Below are 26,463 nucleotides of genomic sequence, written 5' to 3'. Positions count from 1 at the left end.
CCTTACAAGGTTACATTCCTCACTAATCATAAGGTATATGCGACCTTCTGCCTACTTTCAGTGTTGGTGTTATAAAAGACCTAGAACATACTAATGAAGTCTGTGAAGTAAATCTCGTCTGGTTATTTCAGCTTGCATTAACAAATTAATATATTTAACAACCACAGTTCAGTTTGCACCTGAAGGAAGAACTGTGTAGTCTGAATAAAACGCAACACAACTTGTAATCTTTGGTGAGAAAATTCATGCTTCTCCATGTTTTTTCTCGTGGAATTTCCCCAGAACCTACAGTAGGATGAAGCTGAAAATCATAATTTTTAAGACAACTAGAGAGCTTCCTAAACAAAGATTTATTTCACTATACAGAGGAGCACAGACAACATCAAAGAAAAGGATCACACTGTTAATATATGTAAGGGATGCTAACACAACAATGACTGCTGCAAGCTGAGTTAGCAGTTAGGGATCAACTCCGAGTCCTAGTGATCATAGTACAGTATTAGAGAAAGATGCAAAGGAGTAAAGAATGGGAGATACTTGGGAGTAGCTGCAAGGGGATAAATTGTCGTTAACATTTGAATGAATGGGATAAGAATGGAAATCTACATAAGCATTACAAAAGCTTATGGTGACTGGAAGGACACACAGGAATAGGTGGTCATTGGGATGTTGTGGGAAGGGTGAACTCAGTATGATGTATCACATGTAACAGCCAGTCACAAGAGATATTTAGGATATAAATGCAGTGAGGAATTTTCAACGCTGAAATGTGTTAAGAATAAACGAGAAAGTAAGGAGCAGCATCTTCATTTCCTGGTAAAGGACATGCCTATTAAATGACAAAACATTTTTGTTACCCTGGGGAAACACTGGACTGCAAAATTGGTAATAAAAAGGATGTAACAAAAATAGCAAGAGCATGGATGCAGTGAAGGAAGATTGCCAGATGACAAATAAAAAGCATCCCTTTAGTATTACTCTTCACAGCAAACACTTGAGCACTTAAAAAAAATAACCTTCGATATATGAACTAAAAATTTTTATTATTCATGGCTCAATTGCACTGGGGAGATCATATTACAAATGTGGAAATAGTTGAGATATACTGTTTTCAGAAGCTTGAAAATAGACCAAGATGGTTTGGACATGCCATTTGAAGGGGGTGAAAAATCACCAGTGGACAGGGGAGTCGTGGATAGCTGAAAACCTAGGCAAGATGTGTAAACATAAACAGAAGAGCAGAGGACAGAAAAATAGTAAAGAAAACTTAACCAAAACATATCAACAATGATCAAGACCCCCATCTCCATACAAGTCAATCAATGACACTATCATCATAGAGTTTCAGTCACCTTACCCTTCCTGCTTCTTTACCCCATAACCAGTGTTTGGGATTACAGTACTTTATTCTATCACTGTTCGTGCCTTTGTTGTGCCACCAGGCACAAACATGTCTTCGTCATGTATAATGATAAACATGAATTTCAGTAAACTCTATTGAATGACTGTATCTCATGAAAAGTTTACAATCTTTTATGAACCTTTCCCGATTCTGATAACATAAAATGAGATCCATTGAGATTCCAGATTATGTCATCTATAATAAAACTGGAAACTTAATTACATAAACTTTGTGCACATGGCATCATTTGAATGACATACACTGCTTGTCTTGGGAAGGCCCAGCCAGAGCAGATTATATATCGTAAGAAATAACATTACAATAACTGCTTAAAGGAAATAACTGCTAAGCAAGCCCTACTGATAGGATGTACGCAGCACAGACAGAACTGGTGTGGCCAAAACTTGAAACGGTCGCCTTAGTTGGTCTAACCTTCAACATAATGTATTTATTACTAAAACATGACCTACTTTGGCTAAAAACTTATATTTTTTGGCAAGTTTTATAAATCCAGTGAATTTCATCTTTTGTCATAATCTTTTTTTAATCAAAATTTGACATATCTCATGATTACGAATGCTACCAAACTTTTAACTTTCAAGATTCTAATGCATTTTTGGGGTAATTTCTACCCTCCCAAATGAACATAGCATTACCCTTCCTTGCACGTGAGCGAGTTACATTTTGTTGGTGAAAGTCATATATCAATTATTTATATGGTGTTCGGAAAACATTTCTTCAGTCAACCATACATTTGACTTTAGTGGTTTATAGATATTTCTAGTTAGAGTTCACCCAGTTTGTTATTCATTAACATCTCCATGAATTCCCACTTGAGAATCTAGGTCAGACTATACTCCACCAGAGAGCGCACACCTCAATAGAGAACTATGAGAACCAGTATCGTGTTGAACCTCATACAACAAAAATTTGATGTAAAATGTTCAAGATGACAGTGATGATGATTACCATTACTAGGTAGTTTAACCAGATCGTGGAATTACAACTCCTGACTCTCACTGGCCTGACCTGAATTATTTGTTTTGGTGATAAGCTTTATTTGATGAAATGCAGTTCTCTACAAAGTTAGTATTAGGATAAACTGAAGAAGATTCTGAAAAAATTCCTAATTTGATTTGCTTCCAAACTGGGCATTCACTCTTGGTTTGAATTTGGTCAGTCACATAAAAAATGCTTAACTGTTGGTGTTGACCTGCAACTCCACTTACAGGTTGATTGATTGATTTATAGATTTTAGCCATACTTGCCAGGCACCGGGGTAACTATGGCCATTCAGCACTGAAAATCAAACATTAATTTAGCTAAAATTCATCAAAACTATAAATTATGATAAAAAATTTTAAAAAAATATATATTTAGCTAATATTCATTAAAACGATAAATTACGAGAGAACATTTTCCAGAAAAAATATAGTCTTATAATACAAATTAAATGTTAAAAAAGATAAATTCTGAAATAAAAATTAATTTTCTTTAAAAATAACATTGTTTTGCATCACAATTATCATCAAATACCTTGCTCAAGGACCTGCCATAGAGTGAGGTAACTCCTTTCTCGGGTAAAAATTGGGCAATCAAATAATAAATGTTTTACTGTTAAAAATTTTTGACAGGAACTGCAGATTGGCGTCTGTTTCCCTTCTCCACTTTGCATTAAGTATCTATGCGCAGCCTCGTCAAAATAATGCCAGCCATCCGATCTGGATGATCTGACGACTGCCATCTCTTAACTGAAGGCCGAATGGCTTTCAACTTCATATTATCAATTATGTTTTCCCAACCAGTTTGCCACTTCCTACTTATATAGATAAGAATAACTTGCTTAAAATCGGAGTATGGGTGGTTTATGAGTGCCTGATTATGTAAACATCAATTCTTTAGCTGCCTTATCGGCTCTCTCATTCCCATCTATACCCACGTGAGCAGGTACCCAACAAAAGCTCACCCTGATACACTTGGGGAAGTAAAGGCGGCCAGCCTTCCAGTACTTGCACTAGGTGGTGGAAGGGAACCTGTTTCAATGACGATAAAAGACCAATCGAGTCAGAATATATGATAAAACTTTCATCATTCTTTCCTTTACTAAAAACATATTTTACAGCTTCAAGAATGTCATAATTCAGCCATGAATATCGAGCAGGAAGGGGGTAATTTCTCTTGATTATATAATTTCCTACCACTACTGCAAAGCCAACTCCATCCTCCGACTTAGAGCCACTAGTAAACATGCTCTGCCCTCTGTGCTGTGTTGAGGGAAGTGTGAGGCTTCAAGAAAAGTCTGGAGTGAAAGACTGATTCTTTATTATGTTGTTGTTGTTTTAGATTTAGCTGGCCTTGTGCCAGCACGGGCTCTTGCTCCTAGAGCAGCCCGTAACTCTATGTTGATGATGAGTCTGTGAGATGGGTAGGTTAATGAAAACTATATTATGATACATGAAAGTGATTTTGGTGGGGGTGATTCTTTATTATTCTCAACAGGCGTTTATAAGACAAAAAGCGGACGGAAAGGTAGCGGGCGACCCAAGGCCCCCCGCTGCGTCCATACACAAATTGTGTTTTCTGGCAAGCATAAAAATACGTACAACATTTGTTACATGGCATATAAAAGGTAGATGTACATATCGGCAGAAAGGCTGTACAATGACGCATAAGATGAGGTACCCGAAATAAAGACAGGTAAAATACAGTACATGACGAGATTAATGTACATCTGAAAGGAGAAACACGTGGAAAGAGAAGCGCAATTTGTCGCCCTTACAAATACTCCCCCCAACAAGACAATAATTAAGAGGAGCAATTATTGGATGAATTAATATTAATCATGGAGGCGCTGAGGCAGTCGAAGTGGGCTCCTGCTTCTGGAGAACTGTGGGCATGGGGTGGAGCTAACACCTGGGGATGGCTGGATGCATTTTCTGGGCCGCCCCGGGCCCCGCTTTGGTGGGGAAGCTGGGGCGCCTGCCTACTTCTTCGCAAACTTCGCTGTCTAACAGGAATGAGGGTTTCAGTCTGTCAATGGTGATCCAGTCCTCCCGCCTGTGGGTGTCGAGGAGGAATGCTTTGCTGGCCTGCTTGATGACTCGGTGGGGCCACCTGTAGGGCCTGGTTAAGGGCGGACGGCGAGTGTCCGCCCTGACAAAGACGCAGGCGCAGGAGTGTAAGGCGGGTGAGCTGTAGGTGATGGTTCTGTCGGTGAAGGTCTTGTGGCAGGACAAGAACCTTTGTGCGAGTTCCCTCAACCTCGGGAGGGAGGTGTCGGCGCCGTGGGAAGAATTCTCCGGGTACAGCCAGTGTTTCCTCGTAGGCTTTCTCAGCAGGGGAAGCGTCGCCATTTGCTTTTGAGCGGTGCGGAGACCCAGTAGGACCCAGAGCAACTGTTCTTTCCACCTCTCGTCGGTGCAGTGTGCCATGAGAGCTGCTTTAAGAGAGCGGTGCGCCCTCTCGACCATGCCATTCGCTGTGAGGTTGTATGCCATTGTGCTGTGTAGAGTTGTACCCATCAGGCGTGCCAAGGAGACTCAGAGCTCTGACAGGAAGGCAGGTCCCCTGTCCGTAGTGATGCTGTCTGGCACTCCAAAGTGGCTTATCCAACTGGAGAGGAGGACCTCTGCGCATGATGTTGTTGATGCTTCATCCATGGGGTTACTTCGGGTCAGCGGGTGGAGCGGTCTATGATCATCAGGAGGTATCTGGTTCCCCCTGACTGCAGAAGGGGCCCGACGACGTCGATGTGGATGTGGCCGAACCGCCGACGAGGCTGGGGAAAATCGCCGATCCCAGATTCAGTGTGCTGGGATGTTTTGCTCGTCTGGCACGGGATGCAGCTCCTTGCCCACTGGCAGACGTCCTTGTTGATGCCGTCCTGGACAAACTTGTCAGTCATGAGGCATGCCGTTGTGCATCCCGATGGATGGGAGAGACGGTGGACGATGTCAAACACTTGTTTTCTCCTCGATGCGGGCACCAGGGGGCGTGGGTGGCCTGTGTTGGTGTCGCAGAGGAGAGTTGTGTCCGAATTTGCTAGGGGCACGTCTTCCCACTTGTGAGCCGTCACTGCTGTCCTGTGGTCTGCCATCTCTGGATCCTCTGCTTGTTCCCTAGCGAGGTCTTCGTAGTCGATGCTGAGGTGAAGGGAATTGATCTCTATTCTTGACAGAGCGTCAGCCACTGGGTTTTTCTTGCCAGGGACGTAGTTGATGGTGCAGCCGAATTCGGAGATGGTGGTCAGGTGCCACTGTTGCCTTGCAAACCAGGCGTCCCCCTGTTTTGTGGTCTGTTAGGACTGTGAATTCGGTTCCCTCCAGCAGGTACTTGAAGTGCCTCACAGCCTGGTAGATAGCCAGCAGCTCTCTGTCAAAGGTGCTGTAGCAGGTCTCCGCTGGCAAAAACTTGCAGCTGAAGAAGGCCAAGGGCTGGGGCATGCAATTCACCAGTTGCTTGAGTACTGCACCACAGGCGATGTTGCTGGCGTCCATTGTTAATCTGAGGGCAGTGGCAGGGTTGTGTTGAGTTAAGGTGTTGGCACTGGAGAGCGGCCTTTTCGTCTGAATGATTGCCTGCTGCTGTGGAGCTTCCCACGTTAGTGTTTTTGGTTTCTCCTTCAGAACTGACGTCAGGAAGTACATGATGAGGGCGACATCTGGGATGAAGCGCCGGTAGTAGTTTATCATCCCGAGAAACTCCTGAAGGGCCTTGATGGTTTGTGGCTCCAGGAAATTTTCTATAGCTTTTACTTTAGAAGTCATGGGGCGCACTCCTGTTGGGAAATTCTTGTGGTCAAGGAAGTCTACTTTTTCTTTCCCGAAAATGCACTTGTCAAACCTGACAACAAATCCGCTGTCCTGCAAGTGATTCAGGACGGCGCGGATGTGGCGAAGGTGTTCCTCTGGGGACCTGGAAAAAATGAGGATGTTGTCAACTATAGGGACTGTGGAGCAGATGGAGGGCATCCGGGTCCGGTGGAGAGCTGACGGGAATGGCACGTCCGTGTCGAGGAGGCGTTGTCTGGCGATGTCAACTAGAAGTCCGTGGTACCCTAGGAAATCCGCGCCCAGCAGAGGGAACTTAACATCCACTATGACGAAAGGCCAGTGGTAACTGCGCCCCAGGATTGAGATAGCCCAGGTCGTTGTGCCATAAGTGCGGATGGGAGTTCCATTTGCTGCTATGAGGGTGGGTAGTGAGTCAGGTATTTTTTCTAAACCTTCCCTGGATGGCGGGAAACCTGACTGCATTGCCCCCGTATCAACCAACAGGCGGCATTTGGAGATCTCAACTGTGATGAAAAACCCTGCTGGGTGGGGGAAGTCGGGTTTCACGGCCACAGCTGTTACTTGTGGCCACCTTTGTCATTTTTGTGAAAGAACATGGAGGCCTGCAGTTTCTGGCGTTGGTCCTGAACTTTCTATGGTAGAAACACCACGCTGGGTTTGGCCATGCCTTGTGCTCTCTGAATGGCATTTTCTTCTTATAAACGGCGTCGATATCTCCGTCGTCATCGCCGTCTTCCTCCTACAGGTTGCAGGCTCCCAGGGCGGTGGTGTGTGTCGAGGTCTTGGTGGCCTAATATAGTTTCTGGGCGTCATCGACTAAGGCATCCATGTCCAGGTTCTCTGCATCCCTTATCTGATGCTGAACTTCCTGTGGGAGGCGCCGAAGGAAGGTTGCTTTTGTCAGGTCTATTGTTCTTTTCCTCCCGCTCTTGTCGCGACCTGGGAGTGTTACTGACCCTCGCAGCTGGTCCCAGGCTTCCCCAGGTGATGCATCTCCGAGGGGCTGGGATAACAGGTCGAACGTGCGCTGCGCTCTCTCGGTCACGGGCATGGAGTAGGAATTCAACAGTTTGTTTTTTAAGTCTGTGTATGTGACTTTGTACAGTTGCGCATCCAGCCAGGGGGAGATTCTATTGAATACTTCTGGGAGCGCCGTCATGACTGTGTCTGATTTTGTAGCATCATCTGAGATGCACGCCATGCGAAAATGCGCGTCTGCATGCCAGAACCATGATGCCGTGTTTTGGTGAGAGAACGGGTGAAGTTTGACCGTGTCTGGCTTTGTTGGTGAGAGAGGCATGCAGACGATGCTCGCAGGTTCGCATTGAGGTTCTACTTCTGACATCTTGACTTCTCACACGCCAAAACACGGGAAAATGCGCCGTATTGAGTCCGTTAATGGTGCCGATTTGTTCGAGAGGTCGAACGAAGTGCCAAACCAAGCACTTTTGAGTATGCCGTATTTAGTCCATTAATGGCACGGTTTCCGCCAGGTAGGGTGCTATCAGAGGCCTAAAGTTTACGCCGTAGTTAGTCAGCTAAAGGCTTTCTGATGGTAGGGTGCAGCCGTAGTTAGTCCGTTAATGGCTGTGCCAAATCCGCACTACCTGTCCCTGACCTGAGGTCACTAGTGTGAAGCTTCAAGAAAAGTCAGGAGTGAAAGACTGATTCTTTATTATTCTTGACAGGTGTTTATAAGGCAAAAAGCGGATGGAAAGGTAGCGGGCAACTCAAGGCCCCACTGCGTCCATACACAAATTGTTTTTTCTGGCAAGCATAAAAATACGCACAACATTTGTTACATGGCATATAAAAGGTAGATATACATATTGGCAGAAAGGCCATACAATGATGCGTAAGATGAGGTACACATGGAATCTGAAATAAAGACAGGTAAAATACATGACGTGATTAATGTACATCTGAAAGGAGAAACACAAGGAAAGAGATGCGCGATTTGTCGCCCTTACAGGAGTGCTGCAGGAATTCCATTCTAATTTCTTCACTGGAAATTTGTTTCTTCCCTTTAACAAGTGGGCATATATTAACAGGTGATTTGCACCAAGGTGATTTAGGGAATGCAACCTGTGTTATTGGTGTTGTCAATATGCCAACATCTCTACTTTCTCTTTCAAGTCATACCTCCAGAGGTTTGGGTAGGTGTCTATTTGCTGCCCGATCTACTGGGGCTTTCACATACTTATAATTTGGATTGCTGTTAGAGGTTAAGGATTTGGATATGTACCTTAAGCTTAGTTCTTCCCTGCAGATTGAAAGAGTGGGTAAGCCCAAGTCCACATATATACTAGCTATAGGGGAAGTGCTGTATGCCCCTGTACATATCCGTAATCCCAAGTTATGTACTACATCTATTTTTTCTAGGTTAGTTTTACAAGAAGATCCATAGATTTGACAGACATAATCCATCTTGCTTAAGCATAAAGATATATAAAGCTTAAGCAGAGTCTTTCGGTCTGCTCCCCAATCATCACCTTCAATATATTTAGTGATTGTTTAACTGTTGGCGAGGTCATTTTGTGAGGACCACCCCAAGAAATTTAACTTCATCTTCATATGGTAAGATATTGTCTTTTAAGAAGAGGGTTGGCATCTCCTCTCGTTTTCTAGTTCGTGTGAATCTGATGGCTTTAGTTTTGAATGAAAACATAAATCCAGTAGCATCTGGCCACTTTGAAGCTGCATTTATTGCAGTCTGAACCTTCCTGCAGACTTATGCAGCAGTAGATAGCAAAGTCATCTACAATTAATGATCCTTGAACCCCAGTTGATAGGTGGTCCATCAGACTATTGATTGCTATTGCAAATAAGGTAACACTTAGCATGCTACCTTGAGGGACACCTTCTTCTTGTATGTAGGAAGATGAAAATGCAGATCCAATGCGAACTTTTAGGCAGTGATCCAATATAAAATCCTTAATGAAATAATACATATTACCTTCAATGCCCCAAGAAGCCAACTGCTTCAGAATACCATCCCTCCAAGTGGTATCGTAAGCTTTCTCCATATCAAAGAAGGGTCCAACTTGATTCTGGATGGCAAAAGCATTTTGGATCTCCCTTGCCTATTGGATGAAAGCTTTTTTGTTTCTAAACACTACACCAATCTGTCATTCATCATTCTTTCAAACAACTTACATACACAACTTGTGAGAGCTATAGGCCTGTAACTTTGAGTTAGTTCTGGGTTCTTACCAGGCTTAAGACTGGAGACTACAACTGACGTCTTCCATGACTTTGGAGAGGTATGAAGTTTACAAAAGTCATTAAGTGTATCCAAGAGGAAACCCCTACTGGTCTCTGGAAGGTGCTTTAACATTTCATAGTTGATGATGAGTTAGCAAAAGCATTCAGCATCTCGTCCATGGTGAAAGGCATATTGAAAGCCTCTGTATTATTGGACTGTGGTGGAACTATCGATGTACCGTTTCGTACAGCTGAAATTCAGAGTACAGTGTTGCACTGAGTACTTTGGGCAAAGTGCTTGCCAAACATCTCTGCCACTTCTTTAGGAACAGATATATAAATGATCTAATTCTCCACCTTTAGTATAGGTAGTGGGTCTGGAATGTATTTACCTTGCAATTTCCTGATCTTATTCCAGACCTGGCTAGATGGCATTTTTGCAAAGACCTCCAAGATGTACTTTGTTCATGATTGTCTATTAGCCTTTTTATAGTTTTTTCCTGCTTTGCACAAGCTCTGGCATGCACTATTTTGTTTGCCTCACAGGGAGATCTTAACTATCTACAAAAGCATTTTTTAGTGACTTTCCTAGCAACTGCACATTTCTTATTCTACCAAGGAACAGCCGTGGCAGGCCTGTAGTTCTAGGTATACATTTCTCTGAACTATCTAGTACCGCTTCAGTAATATGCTGATAAATTTGAATCGGAGAAGGGAAGTCCTTTGAATTTTTTTCAATATGTGTTAATCTTTCATATGAACTCCAATCTCCTTCATCTATTTTCCACTTAAGGAGGCATGGGGATGGATTATTATGATTACGTTTCAGATGTATGGGTCAATGGTCACTGCCATATAGGTCCTTACTTACTGACAGCAAAGAAATGCCATCCCTTAACAGCAAAGAAACAGGCTGTTTGTACTGTACAATAAAAAAGACATTAATCTTGACATTCTAGCTAATTTTTTTTTTTTTCAAAGGCAAAGCTGTTCAGTCTTTTAACAATATTTGGATTCTACCTGCTTTATGTATATTTTTTTGAAAATCATGAAAAAAATTAGTTTTGACAAGTTGAAGTTCCATTTATTTCACAAGTACAAAAGTTTTTTGGTAATATTATATAATTTCATCTAGAGCTTGGAGCTCTAATATTATACCATACAAATTGGGAGCAGCATTCACTGCATTAGTATCACTTACTCAGATATCCTTAACTATGTTAATATGTTTAACAACTAATGTACAGTAATTATTGACAAGTACTAAAATAAAATAGAAAAATATGATAGCTTACTCTGTTGCATAAGACATAAATTTTTTATCACAAACATACAATGTTTAGAGAAAGACAGAAGTTGTAAATGGCATATATCCTAAATGTAAATAAAAAATGTTAAAAGAATAGTAAAATTAAAACTCTTCAAAAAATAAATAAATGCTTTATCAATATTTAAAAAAATGGCATACTGTATATCATAATTGTACACAGAAAAAAATTTAAAGAATAGTAAGACTAAAGCTTATTAAAACCAAAAATAAATGCTTCAACATTACAAAAAAAAAAAAAAGATAAAAATTTTAAAACTAATTAAACCTACAACATACAGAAACTGAAGGAAATACCTTTTATAATAAAAATATACATAAAAATCTGACCCTGAAAATTAAAAATATCTCACACACACATACACACAAGCAGTATAACTACATACAGATAGAGATGTAACACCAGAATGGGTTAAGATACGCTATGTTTATTGACCTTCTTGAACCAAGGGTTATTTATGGATACTACAGGAAAGCCGAAAACAATGAGGGACCTGAACTAATCAATCGCGCAATGACATCCGCTTTCTAATATATACCACTATCATATCTTATTCTTTAAATATACTGATTTAATGAAAAATTATTACTATGAAACTGCCATGTACTGTTTACTATATTCACCTGGCTTGGTCAGCTTAATCTTAAAATTAACTTGCACACACAAAGTCTATCATGAAAAATATTGTGTAACTACGGCATTAATCATTTTTAATCCTCTAACTTAGTGGCTCAAAAAATACATGAATGTAATATTTTAATTATGTTCAATATGTGTACTAAGTAGAAAAAGAAATAAGAAATAAACATTATATAAGAAAAAAAAAAAAACTTGTCAAGACAGAATGCAGTACTGTATGTATATTGGAATGTTTGTTCAGAGTAAATAAACAAACAAGATACAGATGTAAGGGGAGTAGCCGACGATACGGATGGTCATAATCCAACTGTGGCAAGAGTGAAACTGGAAGGTACTACAGTTTTAGTTTGAATGAAGGAGTTCCGAATGATAATGAAACTTAATTATGACAAATGAGCAGGTCAAATCTGATAGCGAATGAACTGTGAGATATTGCTGACATAAAGTGGAAGTTTGTGTGTGCAAACCCAGGGGAGTCACTGGGTGAGAAGCTTTTAAGTACTGTATATGCCTGTGACAAGGAACAAAAGCTGTAAGTGGTGGTATAGTGAAATGATAGCTTTGCCAGTGAGAAAAGACTTTTTTTTTTTGAAGTGCAGTTGAAAGGCAAAATAGCATAACTGCAAAGTGGTCTACAAGAGAATGAGTAGTGTAGTAAATGATCAAGTGGCAAAACAAGGTGGGATATGTTAAAATTTTAGGGGTAAATCTGAGTAATAATCGTATAATGAATAATTGCACAGTACTAAAGGGTGTAAATGCAGATATTGAGTAAATGAGCCTTGCAAAAAAGATAAACATGCAGGGCAGTTGTCTCTAGAGAATACTGTTTTGCAATGATGGACTGAATCTGAATGAAGAGGAAACCTGTAAGGCAGATCTCCATGATGCAAGAGTCAAATAAGTTAATATAAATTTCTGATAAATTGTGGATATAACTGTCTGGTCTGTAATGAGGGCAATTACAAATGAAGTCATCCCAAGTTGATAAGATTACAACTGAAGTACTGTGTTATAATAATGCATCATATAACCCAGTGATGGTGGGTAAGGCAAGTCTGGAGGAGGGAAAGGTTCCATACGAAATGGAAGGGATATAACTGTTCCTTTGCATGTGGAAATGGTGGTATATGTGAATGAATTTTAAGAACATAATATGGCTACAGCACGTATAGAAGATAATTTTCTGAGAGCTACTGAAGTTTTTGTGATTAAAGAGAATTAGCTGTTAGAATAAGTAGCCTGGAAAATAATTGGTCTGGCATAAAAGTTTGCCTGATACAAGGGTGTGTTCACTATGGCTTTTCAGTATCTTTAAAAATCATGTGTTGAGAGAAAATACAGAAAATACAAGTAATGTAATGAGAAGTGCCCGATGTCTGTTAGATGTTGATATTGAAAAGATAATTCAGGCACTAGTGTTTGAAAGTGAACTATGTTCAAAGCAATGAGTTACAATATGGAGGTAAGTGAAAGCCAGGGCAATGGAGCAATGAATTTTAATAAGAATGGTGGTACTTGGGAGTCAGTGGAATATATGAAAGTATGACTATAGGATGGACGATGAGGGACAAGGTGAATCACATAACATACGATGAATGAGTGTTTAAAAGAGGTTTGGCCACGTGACAAGAAAAGGTGGATGATGGGTCAGAAGATGTGGGAGGAAGGAGGAAGAAGACCAAGAAAATATTGGCTAGACAGGGTGTATGTGGTGTTGAAACAGAAGGGCCATAATATCCATGAGAAGTGACAGACATGTCAGATAGAGGTTGGTTTAATACTGAAGAGGTCTCAGCTGGATCACAGACACCTCTTCATTTCATCTGTAGGTTGAACACTGGAACTTCATTCTTCCACATTTTGAGTATTATTACATGTACAATAACAGGCTTGTCTAATATACGATATACTGTATGGACACCTTTGCTTTCACTGTGCACAAACTACCTGACAGCTACTTTACACAATAAGTTAACTAAAAAATGCATACTGTGTAAACTAAACTTACCAAGGTAGCGAGTTATTTTTCATTATAACATTTTCATTATTTTTAAGCTAGTTTGGAGCCAGTAAGGAATGAATGACAATTTATGGGTTTAGCTTCCTCCTTGGCAAACTTACAACTCCTACATACTGCCTAAACTCTGGTGTCTAAGGTTCCTACCAACGCTTTCAGAATATTTTTTTAGCAGTCAGGGAAAGATGGTCAACAAACTGCTGTTTGTGATGTCTGCATTACAGTTCTTCTCCACCATTCTGCTGTCTGTATTTCATCATTTTTTCTCAGCCGTTACTTCTTTGAGCATTTTAGTGTTTTTTAACTAGTGCTGTCACTAATTTTTTTGTTTCATTTTTCGTGTACTTATCAATCATTTAATGAAGATAAAATTAATAAAAGCAAAAAGTATTGAATATAAATCTTGCAAATGATAGACATGGGAGCATTATAATGAAACTTCAGTTCCACTGTCATTACTTTTCAGGGGGTGGATAGATTCGGTTATGGCCATATTCAGTAGGAATAAGAATATCCCACTCTTCTGAAGGAAGATATTCCATAATTAAACTTGTGAGAGGAGTGCTTTCACTGATTGTACCCTCTCTTGTCATTAATCTGATCACATCTTCCTTTGTAATGACAAACCTTTCTCCTCGACTTTTTGCTATGCTCATCAAATCCTCAGCACAGTTTCCCCAGAATTTTTCACTAATTTTAACAATGGTTTTAAGAGCATTCTTATCAACTTTACATTTTGCATAATGCTCAAATATTTCTTTTGTCATACTTTCAGGCACACTCAAGGGCAGTTTCTCTTTTCTAGCCTGTTTTGTTTTTATATTAAGTCTTTTTGTCTGGTTTGCCTGGGGCCTCTCTATTCCTCTAAACATGGCTTCCACAAAATCTTTTGATTCTTTTACATCATATAGAGCTGACTGTCTAGGTGGATTGGCAGCTAATTTTGTTAAAAAATTTGTCATGGTCATTTGTATTAGCTTAGGAGTCTCTGATGGTTGTTTTGGGTCAGAACCAGCACTACTTCTTTCACTTGTCTCTCTTTCTGGTGACATAACTTTCTCTTCCTGCTGTGTCAAAGTTATGTTTTCCTTTTGAATGCGTGCCTTCTCATTTCTTCTTTGAAAAGAAATAGGAATCAAGTTCATTGATAACTCCTCATCTCCACTGGATTCACCTCCTTCAACATCAATGGCTAATTTTCTTACTTGAAATTCTGACAGCTCATCATCTTGACTTGAAGTTATGTCAATCTCATTTTCATTACCTACTTGACGAACACCTTCAGCTTCTACTGAGGATGATAAACCACCAGATACTGTCACACCAGGAACTACGTTATCATTCACATGAGAATTTGATTTCTGATCCTTTGAATCAGAACTTGCTGCATAGCTTTCTTCATTTATATCTGTAAGTTTATCATCATCATCATCAATTTCCTTGTTCCTCCCCTTGGACTGTTGCACTTGGTGACACTGGTGCATCTTTTTCTTGGTTTTTGTTCTCACCTTCCTTAGTACTTCTACCATCCAAAAAAACATCACCAATGACTGTGTTATCAGATTGAGTATCTTTTCCAGTTTCTTCTTCTACCTCTAGAGTTTCTCTGTCAATGTTTTCTTCTCTTTGATCTTTGCCTCCTTCCACCTCAACACTTCTTGTAACAGGGGTGTCTTCTATATACTTATCACTAGATGTGGTGTCCCCTTCAGTCTCTCCGTTGTCCTCTTGTGTATCAGCAATTACTGCACCAGAATTATCACTTTGAGGCACACTGTTTAATTTGTCACTCCTTTCTCTCTGGTCTTCAACATGTTTTTGCGTCACAACACTATTGTTAACGGTTGAACTGTTATTTTTAACAGTCCTCTCAGTTCCAGTATTACTACCTCTAGCTTTACCAACATCCTCCTCTTGTAATTCAATAGCATGTTCAGACCCCAAATCTTCATTTGCATTTTTATCCCCAAGCAAATAATTGGATTTCCTCATTGCCTTGATTGCTTCCTCAGGATGAACCAGCACTTCATGCACAATACTCTTCAAACCCCTTTCATCTTCTCGTGATGAACTACGCCTTCTCTTCAGCGAATTCCTCCTCCTCCTCTTCCCACTACCTTGTTCATTCTTGTCACCTAAGAACAATTCTCCATGAACAAATGATGTATCAGAAATTTTTCGCTTTAATGCAATACCTTCACTTGATTTCTTCTTGCTTGTACTTATATTAATATTATCCTTGTCACTCTTCTTTAGGGAAACATCTCTAACTGAGGAAGTGATATCGTCAGTTCCAAAATATTTCTTAGAATTTCTCTTTCTTGATGATGACCTCCTTTCACTGCTAATACTAATCTCTTCATCTATTCCCAGGGAAGTGTCTGACCTACTTTCTGACATTGATAATTTCATGGATATACCACTATATCTTTTATGAAGGCTTGGCTTCCCTGGTGACTCTACACTATTTTCCACATCCGTCTTCTCCACAGACGCCTGTGTATCCTCCTGTGAGGTAATCTGTACTAAGGAGGCATTATCAGGATTTCCCTCCCTCTCTAAGCCTTCATTTTTTGAGATATTTTCTGACAGATTTAATTTCCTGGGTGTTTCAGTAAATTCTTCAAGAAGACCTTGTCTCTCTAATGACTCTTCAGTATTTTCTACAAGTGTCTTCTCTGAAGACTCTAATGTATCTTTATGTGTGCTAGTACTATCTGAGGAAGGCATCTCTAGATTAACCCCCATCTCAAAGCCTCCATTTTCTAAAACACTTTCATCATCACCTTTTGCCCCAGATACCGCACTTGCATATGACTTTTCTGTTTTTTCAAGAACCCTCACTTCTCTTGAAGAATTTCTCAATTTCCTAGGTGGACTACCATCACTGGCAGGGCTAAATTCTTGCTGGGAATGGATTTTCCTTCTTTTTTGTGGACTGGCTATTTTTGCTGATGCTGTATGTGTACTACCTGCTTCTAGGAAATCATGTTTTCTATTCTGAGGAGTACCTTTTAATGGTGACTCAATGAATTCCATTTGCGAACTGGTTCCTTTTGGGAAATCACTCATTTTCTTCTTGGGACTAGATTTCTCTGGTGTAACATTTATCCTCTTCTGGGGTGTAGCTTTCTTTGCTGAAACACTTATTCTCTTTTGGGAGTTGGCTTTATTTGGTGAAACAATTAATTTATTTTGAGGGTTGACTTTCCTCGGTGAAACACTCATTCTCTTTTGAGGACTGACTTTCCTTGGTGAAACGCTCATTCTCTGTTGAGGGCTGGCTTTCCTTGATGAAACACTCATTCTCTTTTGATGACTGGCTTTCTTTGGTGAAACACTCATTCTCTTTTGAGGGCTGGCCTTCTTTGGTGAAACATTCATTCTCTTTTGAGGGCTGGCCTTCTTTGGTGAAACACTCAATCTCTTTTGAGGGCTGGCCTTCTGTGGTGAAACACTCATTCTCTTCTGAGGGCTGGCCTTCTTTGGTGAAACACTCATGCTCTTTTGAGGACTGGCCTTCTTTGGTGAAACACTCATTCTCTTTTGAGGGCTGGCCTTCTTTGGTGAAACAATCATTCTCTTTTGAGGGCTGGCCTTCTTTGGTGAAACACTCATTCTCTTTTGAGGGCTGGCCTTCTTTGGTGAAACAATCATTCTCTTTTGGGGGCTGACTTTCTTTGGTGAAACACCCATTCTCTTCTGAGGGCTGACCTTCTGTGGTGAATTGCTAATTTTCTTTTGGGAGCTGGTTTTCCTTGGTGAAATACTAATTTCTTTTGCTGGAAAATGAATTTCATTTTGGGGGTTAACTTTTAAGGGTGTAACTCTCATTTTCTTTTGTGGACTAGTTTCCTTAGGGAAATCATTACTTCTTTTTTCTTGACCTTCTTTTTTGGTGAATCACTCATTTTCTCTTGAAGACTGACACCCATGAAAGAATTCCTAGCTCTCTTAACAGGACTGGGTTTCATTATCACATTGCTCCCCTGCTGAGGGCTAACTGATTTAATTGGCATTCTTTCTCTGTTTTGTTGGTTACCCTTCTTTGGTGACTGGTCTGACCTCTTCTGAAAAGTAGTATTCATTGGAGACTCTTGGGAAGCATCTTTCAATGGAGAACTTCTTAATCTCATTTTTGTGCTTAGTTCTTTTAGGTCATGAGTGCTTTTCTGGGGACTTCTCCTTAATAACGATCTTCCAACATTCTCTTTTAAAGTGTTGCTTGCCCCCTTTTCAAAAGAGCCATCTACATCTGAACTACTTATACCTGATTTTCTTCTAAGTACATAACTGTAATCTTCATATAGCGTACCAAGAGCTGCAGATATGTTACTACTTACTTCACTGTCACTGCTATCACTAGAAAAAATGGGGATGTATAACCCAGCTGAAGTAGATTCATTGCCCTTAGAAGTAACTTCATCCCCAGCCTCAGGCTGATCATCATCCCTGAAACTCTTTGGAGGAGTTACAGGTTTTTCATTCTTATAGGGTGGCAACTGTTCATTAAAAGTTTCCTCTAAACGTTGTAATACCACATGCAAGTCTCTCAGTCGTGGTTGCCCAATTATATTTGTTGGGCTTCCAGCTACTTCATTCCCATCTTCATGCTTCTGCTGCTCATCAACTGTATTTTCCTCTGTGGCAGTTTCAAGAACACTCTTGTCTTTAAGTTTTGACCAAATAGATGAAAAACTTAGCTGAATTGGTGGGGCTTTTTGAGATAATTTTAGCTTCTTTGGGGTCTGAATGCTTCCCAAACTATTTTCAAGTGTACTTGAGGTGTAACTCTCCTCGCATTCCCTTCAGATCCCCTTCTGTGAGATACATCTGAAAGCTTCCCTGTATTATTTTCATTCTGGTCTTTCACAGGTGAAGAATATGTAGAGGCATTTGAAAGATTCCCTTTTAGTGAATCTGGTGAACTTTCAATATTAGGCTTCACAGAGTCTGAAGCTTTTCTTGTAGAAGAGGCCCCCAATTTTTTATGTATTAAAGACATGTTTGATGGCATATTCTGAACTGAAATGTCTGCAGCCTCTATTTCTGGATTTGCAAGTGTGGCTAAATCTACTTGATTAGATATAGCTTTACGCTGGCGCTGACCTTTCTTTCCTGCAAATACCTTTACCTTTCCTACAGATATGCTGTCTGAAGACGTGTCTGCGTTACTCAAGTCACCGTAAGTGTCCTCAGCAACCACAATACTTCTACCTCTTCTAACATTTTTATAAGAAGACAAGGCTTCTTCTATGCCCTTCTTGGACTTCAACCTTTTACCTGACTCAACCCATTCCTTTGTTGTTAAATCTGTTTTGGAGAGAGCCTTACGATGTTTGCTTCTAAGCTTCTTTAATTTTTCAAGAACCTCCTGATTGAGACTATCATTTTCAGAAGTGTCTTCAATATATGTGATATTTCCATATGTCTGATCTTTCAAGACACTGACATCTTTCTTCTCTGGTAAAATGGAAGACCGTCTTCTACCAACATGAGCTAATTTGGTCTCTGACATCTGGGAAAACCCCCTCCTAGGCTTATCTTTCTTTCTGTGAAATTTTGTCACTGCCTGTAAGTTAAGTTCACTAAGAGATGACTCATCACTTATGCTTACATCTGCATATGTCTGATCCAAACCTCTGATGTTACTGATGTCTGATTCAAGCATGGAAAGTGAGATCTTCTCTACAGCTTCATATGTTTTCTGCTGCTCCTCTTTTGACTTCTTTGTTTTTCCTGAAAAGAAAAAAACCTCATAAGCACTCAAGGAGAATATAAAAGTGAAGTGGTGTTCTCAATCACTGGTATTTTACAATTACCATTGTTGATATTTAATGACAGATGCAGCAGAAGTATACAAGGTTACTCCAAGGAAAGGTTATAGAGAAAGACATGATGGCTGAATAACAATATACAATGGGAAAATAAAGAAAAAAAGGGAGAAATTCAAGCTCAGACAAAGGACAGGCAAGAAAGACAATAGAAAGCCACACAAGGAAAAGGGGGATATGGCTAACGGGCAAGTTGCATGGCCATAAAAGCACAATTAAGAGGAACTGAATCAGAATCTCACCACAGCAGAAAGACACACAAGAAACTGTTATGTATAGCAAATGACTGGGGAAACACGGAGAAGTTGTAAAAGGGAAAAAGTATACAAAATATAAAAAATGACATATTTAAATTAATTTGTATTTTTCATAGCTAACAAACCTGTAGTCTTAACATTGGATAAATCTTCTGGCGCTAGCTGGATACCAGTAAAAATAAAAATGATATTCTTATAATAAAATAAAGTTTTATATATACTTACCAAATAATTACAAGCTATAGTTTCTAACTAGTACAACAGCTTAAATTCAAAATTTGCGGTAACGCTTCAGTTGTTTACTGCAAGTGATCAGTAACCCCCACTAACGGCAATACTAGGAACAACTTAGCAGATAACCTCATTCTGTTTACGCTACATCCATCAGAGGGGAGGAGAGAGGGCTCTGATCATGTAATTACTTGCTAAGTATATATAAAACTTTATTTTATCACAAAAATGTCATTTTTATATAAGTAACTTACCAAGCAATTACATGGCTGAATCTCACATTGACAGGAGGTGGGATAGATGGACATATTTTATTCCAAAACATTAAGTCATGTAATGAATTAGAATTAAAATTGTTGCTAGCATTGAGTACAACGCTTGTCATTCCTGGTTAGTTAAGAGAGTCTGCAGTAGAAACTGTCTCTGGTTGGTGCTCAACTTGACCTGTAATGGCACAGCAGTAAAGCCAAGGGTCACCTCTACTTCAGTGGGAGCTTTGCAGCCGAGGAGTTCTCCGAGGGCTGCCAAAGCATTACAAAATAAAAAACAAGTGTCCTTGCCCTGGGCACAGTACTGCAATAAAAAACAACCAGATAACACTGTCACCTACACTGAAATAAAAACCACAACCCATCCACTGAGAGCGCTGGGTGCTCCAGGTACCTTGTACCCCCTCAGCTCCCTAAAACTCGGCACCTTACTACAAGGTAAAGAGATAGTAGGAGAACATCCTATGCTTCCTTCCATGACACCATGCCAGTTACTAATAAATGCAAGGTACTGGCAAATTTTAACACTGCTTCACCCCCTGAAAACAGTGAGAAGCGAAGATTACACTTCCAGAAGGATGATTGTAGAATGGATGTAAGGGACAAGTGGTGCCTGAAAGCTAGTGAGGTAGAAGCAGACCCCATCGACCTCCCTTAGGTTGTCAGTTTGACTCCTCCCAGGTGCTGGGGAGTATGTCAGGGACCTCGGACTAGGAGAATTGGTAGGCCGAGCAGCCACCTCCTCCACTACCACTGCACCTGCACTGGGGGCCACGGGGTGCCTATTAACTTGAAGCGAGTGTCGATTTTAGACTCCAGACTTACAATGGTGTTGGGGTCAGAAACGTGACAGCCAGGTAAAGGAGGGGTTTGCACAGGTGGAGATGGAATGGGATCGAAAGAAATTACAAGAGCAATTGCATCCTACTTAGTGGATGAATCCTGACTAGCTAAAACTTTACTAGATTCCCTAGCCATAGCTTTCCTCTTCCTATCTATAGCTAGTTTCTTGATGTGCATCTAAAGTCTTCCACTTCTCAATATCCCAGTCATTACACTCCCCACAACGTAAATTTACTGAACATGTTTGTCCACTACATGGAATAAAAACAGTGTGCGAGTTGTAAGATTCTTTAGTTAGTCTAGTATTGCAGGCCTTTGTTGCAATACTTAATGCTAGCACTATTAGTGTCAGGCATCCTAGAAAAGTCTAATACAAGTCCAAAAAACAGGCAGAGTCGTCATCAATGATCAAAATTCGCCTAACACTATGTTAATTATGCTGAGAGGCTATGAAATTAAACACTTCACCAATTGACGATAAGTCAAACAACCAGCAAAGTGTAAATTCCAAAATTCGAGCTGCTGCCAACCACAGTCCTTCAACCACAGCCGGCAAAAACAAATTAAAGCTCTTTGCTATGTTGTACCTTCTCTTACACCTGAAAGTGGGCAGGGCATGTCGCCATAACCATAACAAACTAGCGGACCAGCAATTTCAAAATTTTGAGCTGCCGGTTAAAATAAACTAATAGCTATGTAATTACTGGGTCAATTACTTATATAAAACACAGAATTACAGGTAAATCACAGCCTGTGCACAATGCATTATTATCAAAATAGTTTAACCACAACCACTGAGCTGACTATTTTGCACAATGCAAGATTTTAATTACAATACATAAAGTATACATTCCTGTAAATTGAAATTGTGAAATTAGTTTACAAAATTATATTTTTATGATAAAATAAAATTTGTTGTACATAAACTGATATCAAAAGCCAGATATATACATTTAGCTGTAGTCTCTACATACCTTGTTCCAACAGTTTTAATTTTCAAAACTCGGCACAACAGCTGGTGTCTCCTGAGGATCCAGTACCAGGTATCACGTCAGGTGATCTACCATTCCAGTTGCTGGGTCCATTGTCTGGGATGAGAAACCATTCCTGTTTAAAAAACTACTAATCAGATTTTCTCTTCCACCTGTCTCCTGAGGAATGGCTGGGCAGTACACAGACTATCAGAGCCAAATATCTGCCAGTTCTATTACAGTATGTACAAAACTTTGTGAGTTTTATCATAAACATATCATTTTTGTACATGCAACTGCTCCCATCAGATATAATGTGTGAGAAGTTAGAATGCTGAATGGCACCCTGGAGATTTCTGTGGTGTTGGAAAAGAAATGACATGCAAATAACTAAAAACATCCAAGAAACAACATATGTTGTTAGGATAAACAAAAAAAACCATGGTTCTTACCTGAAAATGGGCAGAAGACTTTTTTAAATGGATACTGTCTATGAGTCTGCTTGCCTCAGGAGCTTCAGCGAGGATGTGACCTATGACTGACAGCCCTTCTGGATCAGTGCCAATGGGGATGACCCACTAACATGGCAGAGCCTTCCCAATTGTCCTCAGAAATTCGGATGCCCCTGTCAGAGGGGGCTGACCCACTTACATGACCGAGCCTACACCTTATTTTATAATGAAAATACCATTTTAAATATCAATGGGGCTATCCTCTTATTGACAGAGCTTAAGTGTCCATAAAAAATACAAACACTAAATATTAGCTGTAAACATGACAACCAATCCTGACCACCTGCATTCCAATCCTAACCTTGTTAGTGATAAGAATTGAAAGGGGAAGCATAACATGACACCACCACCTCTTCCAACCAACCATAAAAACACACATCACCAAAAAATCCTTAAAAACAACTGAATTAACTAAACTAAATAGATTGGATTCAGCTCCCTGTCCCAGCAACCTGAAATCAAGAAAAAGATACGTATGCTCAAAGAAAGAAAAAAGGTTATCATAGAGGCAGTTACTCTAATATCTCGTAGGCAGTAATGAGATCAGCAACGTTGGGTTACACCTCCAATAAGTTGCCTCTATAATAGACTGGAGAATCGACAACGTCTTGTGAAAAGCCAAGGATGTAGCAATGGCTCTCACTTCGTGTGCTTTCACTCTAAGGAGCTTAAAGTGCTCATCCTCACATTCGAGATATGAGCTTCCCTGATGAAGTCCTTAATAAAGAAGGAGCGCATTCTTTGAGATCGCTCGTGAAGGATCCTGACAGAGCACCAAAGACTTTCTGTCTGATCCTCCCAGTAATTTCTTCCTTTCTATGTAGAATTTAAGGCTCCTGACAGGGCAAAGAGCCCTCTCCAACTCATGTCCTACTAAATGAAAGACCTTTTAATTCAAAAGTTCTTGGCCATGGTTTAGAAGGGTTTTCATTCTTAGCCAGGAAGAATGGTTTAAAGGAGCATACTGCATTTTCCCCATTTAAAACCAACTTTCTTGCTCTAAGGCTTGTATTTCACTTATTCTCTTAGCTGAGGCAAGGGCAAAGAGGAAAAGTGACTTCTTAGTGAGATCCTTGAAGGAAGCTTGATGAGGAGGTTCAAACCTTAGACATTAAAAATTTCAAGACTATGTCTAGATTCCAACTGGGAGGTTTCGAAGTCTTGAATTTAACGTTTCAAAAGACCTTATAAGATCATGAAGGTCTTTATTTTCAGAGATATTCAGATCTCTGTGTCTGGAAGACTGATGATAACATACTCCTGTAACCTTTAATTGTGGATACAGCGAGGTTGCATTGTTCCCAAATCAGAAGATAATCTGACCATCAGCAATGTTTGTCACAGAGGTACTGGAAGAGGATATCTTATTGGTCCTGCACCATCTTCTAAAGACCTCCCACTTGACTGGTAGACCTTGAGGGTTGAGGATCTCCTGGCTCTTGCAATGGCTCTTGCAGCTTTGTGAAAAAACCTTTCGCTCTGACCAGACCTTCGATAGTCTGAAGGCAGTTAGACTGAGAGCGGGGAGATTCTTGTGGAATCTGTTGAAGTGGTGGCTGTCTGAGAAGATCGTTCCGACTGTGTGGAACGATCTGGGAAAATCTACTATCCATTCCAGTACCTCTGTGAACCAATCTTGAGCTGGCCAAAATGGAGCTACCAGGGTCAGTCTCGCGCATCGATGACTCTCTGAACTTCTTCACCACTTCTCCCAGGATCTTGAATGGGGAAAAGCATACCCGTCTAATCCTGTCCATTCTAGGAGAAGACTGTCTGTGCAACTGCTCTCCTGGTCTGGGACTGGAGAGCAGTAGTTTTCCAGTCTTGCATTCCAGTGGGTTGCAAATAGGTCAATATTCGGCCTTCCCCACAGGTTCCACAGCTTTCGCACACTTCTGAATGGAGAGTCCACTCTGTCGGAAGGACCTGATCCTTCCTGCTGAGAAGATCCGCTCTCACGTTCCTTTCTCCCCTGTACAAATCTGGTGAGGAGTCTGATCTTCCTCTCCTGCGCCCATAACAGCAGATCTTTTGCCGTTTCATGTAAAGGGAGAAGGAATGTGTTCCACCCTGTTTTTGATATATAAGCCAGGGCAGTGGTGTTGTCTGAGTTCACTTGGACTACTTGTCCTGAGACTGGAACTTCGAACTTGATGAGAGCCAAATGAATGGCCACCAGTGTCAGCTCTTTCTTGTTGATGTGCCAGTTCACCTGAGTCTCCTTCCCAGGTGCCTGACATCTCTCTCTTCCTAGTGTTGCCCCCCATCCCGACTCCACGCGTCTGAGAACAACACTAAGGTAGGGCTCTTTAACTGAAGAGACAGTCCTTTGCTTAATTTTCGAGGTCTAACCACCAGCTGAGATCCTCTTTTGACCTTGTCCAGAATTAGGAACAAAGTTGCTAAGTCCTGAGACTTCTGGTCCCATCTCTGAGGAAGAACTGAAGCGGTCTCAGATGAAGTTTTCCCAGGAGATGAACTGTTCCAGCGAGGAAATGGTCCCCAGCAGACTCATCCACTCCCTCGCCGAACAATGTTCTCTCCTTAGAAAGACTGTCACCTTTTCTATGCAGCGATCTATTCTCTCCTGGGATGGAAAAGGCTAGAAAATCCACTGAGAATCCATCAGAATCCCCAGGTAAACAATGCTCTGCTGAAGGAACAACCTGGGATTTCTGTAGATTTACTAATAGTCCAAGGGACTGTGTCAGTTTTAGGGTGATCGACAAGTCCTCCAGACAACTTTCCTTCGATTGAGCTCGGATCAGCCAATCGTCAAATACATTGATATCCTCACTCCCTCTAAGTGAAGCCAGCATGCCACATTCCTTAAAATGCCCGTGAACACTTGTGGGGCCGTCGAAAGTCCAAAACACAGGGACCTGAACTGAAAAACTTTTCCCTGAATCACAACCTCAGGAATTTTCTTGACGAGGATGAATGGGAATGTGGAAAATAAGCGTCCTGCAGGTCCAGGGAGACCATCAATCCCCTGGACTGAAGAGCTGAAAGAACTGAAGAGGTAGTTTCCATCTTGAACTTGTCTTGATCACGAAGAAATTCAGTGGACTTACATCCAGAACTGGTCTCCAACCCCCGAGTTTTGGGTACCAGAAAAAGTCCGATTGTAAAACCCGGGAATGGAGGTCTTGAACCTTCTATTGCTGCTTTTCTAGCATTTGCTCACTGCTGAAGAAGAGCCTGGTTCTTGTGGGATCCCTGTAGCTGGCGGATAACTCCCTGGGAGTTGATGTTAAAGAGGACTTTCCCTGAAGGGGATAAGGTAGCCTCTTCTTAGAATGGAGAGGGACCAGTCGTCCGCCCCCTCTGTGCCCCAGACTTGGCCAAAAGTAACAGTCTGGCACCCACTGTGTCTGGAGTACTTTTGTTCCTCATTTCCTTTTGATCGGACGAGAGGAAGACCTTCCTCTTCTCTCAGGGTCTTTTGCTTCCTGAAGGAGGATCTCCCACGAAGGACCACCTCGAAAGGGCTCCTGAAAGGGAGCCTTCTCCTTCTTGGCTAAAAGGGACAGCAGGTCTGATCCTCTTCCTGGGCCAAAAGATCCTGTGTGATCAGATCTTTTCTGATAAAGAGCGAAATCTCCTTCACCAAATTTTGAGGGAAAAGGTGGGAGAGAAAGGAGCAAACAGAAGAGAGATCTCTGAAGAGGAGACACGGACTTCGTGAGGAAGAGCTGAATACTGACCTCTTCTTGAGTATACCAGCTCCGAATAAGGCAGCGACTTCCATAGAACCGTCCCTCACAGCTTTGTCCAAACAAGACAAAACACTCACAAAGTCATCCATACACAGGAATTCTGATCCCGAGTCCTGTTGGCCAAAGCTCAAGATACCAATCCATAAAGTTGAATACCTCCACAACTCTAAAAGACCCTTGAGGAGATGGTCCATTTCGCTCATTCCCCAAGAACCTTGGCTGATGAAAGAGAAAGTCTCCTGGAGGAGTCTACCAGATTAGAAAAATCTCGTCTGCTGATGTGGGGAGCCCCAACCCCATAGGCTCCTTGGTCTCATACCACATTCTGACTTTCCCAAAAGTTTCAAAGGGGGAAAGAAAAACCGTCTTGCTTGCATCCTTCTTAGACTGCATCCATTCTCCGACTCCTTTAAAGGCTTTCTTCACTGATTTGATCGTGTC

At 40.9% G+C, this 26,463-nt stretch overlaps 3 protein-coding genes across 6 annotated transcripts in view; all 3 read right to left on the bottom strand.

Moving 5' to 3' along the window:
* Window positions 1-4,308: 4,308 nt before the first annotated feature.
* Window positions 4,309-4,899, bottom strand: LOC136837695 (uncharacterized). The gene has a single exon (XM_067102583.1). It carries the CDS (start codon window positions 4,897-4,899, stop codon window positions 4,309-4,311), a length of 591 nt encoding a protein of 196 aa, XP_066958684.1.
* Window positions 4,900-13,841: 8,942 nt separating this feature from the next.
* LOC136837691 (nucleolar and coiled-body phosphoprotein 1-like) lies at window positions 13,842-17,220 on the bottom strand. Its single transcript, XM_067102567.1, has 2 exons — window positions 14,895-17,220; window positions 13,842-14,794 (listed from the first exon to the last, which is right to left on the bottom strand). Exons 1-2 carry the CDS (start codon window positions 17,218-17,220, stop codon window positions 13,842-13,844), a joined length of 3,279 nt encoding a protein of 1,092 aa, XP_066958668.1.
* The window catches only part of LOC136834525 (uncharacterized), a 29,896-nt gene continuing 20,652 nt past the window's right edge, over window positions 17,220-26,463 (bottom strand). For all 4 annotated transcript variants that reach the window (XM_067097125.1, XM_067097118.1, XM_067097135.1 and 1 more), the window contains one exon: window positions 17,220-19,125. In XM_067097125.1, the coding sequence (XP_066953226.1) occupies window positions 18,119-19,125 (1,007 nt within the window). In that variant the 3' untranslated portion in view covers window positions 17,220-18,118. The remainder of the gene's footprint in view (window positions 19,126-26,463) is intronic.

Source organism: Macrobrachium rosenbergii, chromosome 4 (assembly GCF_040412425.1).
Source record: "Macrobrachium rosenbergii isolate ZJJX-2024 chromosome 4, ASM4041242v1, whole genome shotgun sequence".
Lineage (NCBI taxonomy): Eukaryota > Metazoa > Arthropoda > Malacostraca > Decapoda > Palaemonidae > Macrobrachium > Macrobrachium rosenbergii.
This window is presented reverse-complemented; position numbering and strand designations above follow the sequence as displayed.